General features: G+C 41.9%; 1 protein-coding gene across 2 annotated transcripts in view; it reads right to left on the bottom strand.

Annotated features, from left to right (window-relative positions):
- Positions 1-295: 295 nt before the first annotated feature.
- The window catches only part of begain (brain enriched guanylate kinase associated), a 65,014-nt gene continuing 61,575 nt past the window's right edge, over positions 296-3,734 (bottom strand). For both annotated transcript variants that reach the window (XM_015379994.1, XM_015379995.1), the window contains one exon: positions 296-3,399. In XM_015379994.1, coding sequence (XP_015235480.1) covers positions 1,861-3,399 — 1,539 coding nt within the window. In that variant the 3' untranslated portion in view covers positions 296-1,860. The remainder of the gene's footprint in view (positions 3,400-3,734) is intronic.

The following is a 3,734-nucleotide window of genomic DNA, read 5'->3' as shown; positions in this document are numbered from 1 at the left end:
AAGGCAAATATATACCAATCATAAAACCCATTAGGAAAAAAGAGTAAATCATGACCAGCTTACTAACAAGAGTGTTAATTTTGAGATCAGTTTTAGGCACCAAAACCTCCTTTGTGACTCCTAAAGTTGCCTATTCACGTGAATTTCTATGCCAGTAGGGTGCATACAAAGGCTTTCTGATTAACTTATGTGACTCTGTTGGCTAATTAAAATTGTATTTCTTTGTTTTACACCTATTTTCCCTATTTCTAAACTTAATTGTTTTGAGTATTTATCATAACAAGACCTACCTGCAACGAGTAAACAACGAGTAAGCAAGAAATTAACCGAGCCAAGTGACTTTCAGTGAAGGTATGAAGACGAAAAATGTGGAAACGTGTAACAAAAAATATTAGATGCCAAAATGGATAAGAGATAAGTAGCTTGGAACACAGTATGAACATTGGTGTTCAATGAAGTTGGAGCTAAAGCCTTGGAAGCTGTTAAGTTGATGGAAATGTGACTAAGTACTGCCAGCAGATGGCGATGGTGGGCAATGTTTTTTTTTTTTTTTTGCTGATTGCGATGCAAAAATTCTTCCAGGCTTTAAAATAATTAAGTAAACACTATTGGGATTAGAGCTTGGTGTATATTGCTTAATTTTAACATGACTGCATGTTTTTTGGTGGCCGTCATAGTAAATGACAGGGCCCCTATCCAAACAGAAGGAGATGATCATCTGGAAATGGTGAAGTATACTGTAACTGAAAATATCTTTTTAATCATAATTTCAAGTAAATGTGTAGCCGCTCATGGCCAACATTGAAAAAGGATGAACTGTGCACTTTTGATTAAAAATCCTAATGGAGATAGCTGAGGGATCTGGTGAAGAGTATCTGTTTTTCACCATCCAATAAAAATAGATATTTTATGAAAATGTATACTTTTTGCCCCACCAAATAAACACTTGGAGCAGTGAGATTAATTTCAGTTGTTTGCAACAACTTCAAATTCTTGTTTTACCAAGAATTTTTCTTTTTACATCTTTTGTTTTATTATGTCTTTAATAAAACTTAAATAAAAGCACTTTTCTCCATGTCTGAGCCAAAATGAGGGAAGACAGGAAAGACGACAGGAAAGTGTTAATCCTTAAGTGGTCTTTGGATGAATGAGTAGTTAAGCTTCCCTTCAAGCCACCATATTTGTAGCACTGGCCTGAAGGGGTTTTTGTGTGTGTGCGCGTGTGTGTGTGGAGGGGCGGGTGAGCACATTGATTATTGTCATGGGTTGACAGATTACACAACGACTCATGGAGTTCCAGTATAATAACAGACAGTGTTGTTTTAAAAGCTATATTACTGTAAAGCAATTAATCCCAACTTAAACACTAATGATGTGGACAAAAGCTAGACTTGCACAATTAATGCATGTGGATGCATATTAGAATAACAGTTCTTGTTATGACCGGAGCAGAAAGTACAATGTCTTTCTGTCTTATTCTAGAATATCAGTGTTTTGAATTAAAAGTTTCTGATGATATTGGTGATGATAAATGCCCTTCAAACAGGAGTTTATATCAATTTGCTTACTGTGCTAACCACATAATGGTGGTGCTAATTAAAATCCTCATTACTGGAAAAGCAAACTATTACATTTTCTTTAAAGATGGTATCAGATTGCTACAGTATATCAAGATGCACAATAGAAAACATGTTACAGACTGCATGAAGCGTGCCTTGGCTAAGATACAAAAAGGGACAACAGCTTAACATCCCATCACAAGAATGTGTTTGCTTCAGGGAAACATACAGTGCAGTACAGTACAGTACAGTTTGGAGTCATCACCATCAGCATGCATAAACTGAAACTGCTTGTCTGCACTCAGTTGAGCAGCGTACCGTATAGCTGTGCCTTGGTTAAACTGTCCTTCCTCGTCAATCCTGTGCTTCCAAATTTTTTGTATCTCGGAGAAGTTTTCTTCGGGAGTGCAGGACCTGTGCTGAGGGCAGAACTGGAGCTAGGGCGAGGTCGGATGGTTGGCCTTGGGGCTGGGTAGTGCTGAAGACTTGATGCCTCCAATGAGCTGTGGTGCAAGGACTCAGCCGAGCTATCCACGCCCAGGTTTACATAGTCCTTCTTGGTACTGTTAGCCGATGTTGCCCCCCCACTGCTTTCCTTGTCTTTAGAGCTCCCAGAGAGGAACAGACTGCTCTCTGAGTCTTGACTGTCATCCTTTGCTCGATACAACGCAGATGTTTTCTCAGACTTACGATGCTCTTTAGGTTTGGGATTTTGGCTTGGTGACGGGGAGCCGACAGAAAAACAGTGGTCAAGGACATGGCCGTGGAAGACATCATCACCTTCTTGGAAACTGCTGTAGAGAGACTCTTTGTGCTTACTTGATGGGCCCATGGCAAATTGTTGCTCAGAGAAGCTGTACGGGGAGATCCGGCCTGCCATGTTGCGATAAGAAGAGAAACTATGGATATCCTCAACGCTGAGCTGTTTCCAGCGGATACTTAAGTCATCCTCAGGGACCTGTATGTCATTCCGGCTGTCCAAAGCTCCACCTTGGGCCTGGCCCAGTCCTGCTGTGGACCCCATGCTGTGGGAGGAGGCAAGGCGAGGGGAGCTTGAGTGGTATGGTTCACTGAAGCATGAAGCTGTCCTTGTGTACGATGGTGACATGCCCTTTTGGGGACTTCTAGTGCTCACCAATCGCTGTACGCTGTGTGACTTGGAGAAGCCAGGATTTTGTTTGTCATATGAAGACAAGCTCTTGTGGTCATAGTCCCCACTTACACCATCTCGCCAGTCCATATAAAGACCCTGATGGGAAGAGGATAAGGCGCTATTGGTGGTGCGCCCACCCCCTCCACTGACTGTCCCCTTCTCATCTGATGCAAGGCTAAAGCTGGAGTACGAACTAGAGGCAGGGAAACTGCCAGTGCCAAACTCTTCATGGTGGTGAAAAGACGATGGGGGATCATGGTGGGAGAAACTACCAGACTGAAAAGGATCATCATCTGGGTTACTCTCTAAGGAGGTCTGAGCATGCAGCTGAAGCAGCCCAGTGTCATGGAGGTCAACACTCTGCCTTCGTTCTGTGTCTTGCCATCGTTCGGGACAATACAGGGCTGTGTCGCTGCAGTACAGGTCAGATGATTTGTATGAAATGCGGCGGTTTAGGTGATCATTGCTTCCTGTTCCTATTAAAAAGTCTCCATCCTGAACATGGGAGCTTGATGAGCATGTTATAGGGGAGTCACTTCCTGGTTCAAGCTTTTCCAGGACCTTGGCAATAACTGCTGTCGGCACTTCTTCAGGGTAATTGGGGTGACACATTGCTATGGTGGCTCCTCTACCCCGACTATGTTTCTCCATGTAGGAGTTGATGCGTTCCTGGAAATCCAGAGGCAACTGGGGGGAAGAGAAGCCAAAAAAAGGGGGATATGTAAATGAAACTGAGATGTTAAAACAAAAGTTGACATGGCATTGTTAGAGATTATTTGGTATTCTTAGAGTTTAGAGAGGTAAATCTCTCTTATTTTCCATAAGAATTGTACTTTTGTTGCCTGTACTATGCGTGTTATTAATGTTTAAGCTAAGATAATTTTGCTGCAAATAGAAAAGGAGATTGTTCAAGTCTTTTCAAACGTTCTATTTCTTTCTCTGCTTGCCCTTAGGTGGAAAAGGGGATATGTATTTTCTCTGAATTAACTATATTGAGAATAACCACTACTTCAAATTATGGT

Source organism: Cyprinodon variegatus, unplaced genomic scaffold, assembly GCF_000732505.1.
Source record: "Cyprinodon variegatus isolate N-32 unplaced genomic scaffold, C_variegatus-1.0 Scaffold205, whole genome shotgun sequence".
In the NCBI taxonomy this organism is placed as follows: Eukaryota; Metazoa; Chordata; class Actinopteri; order Cyprinodontiformes; family Cyprinodontidae; genus Cyprinodon; species Cyprinodon variegatus.
Note: the sequence above shows the minus strand (reverse complement) of the source record. Positions and strands in the feature narration are given on the sequence as shown.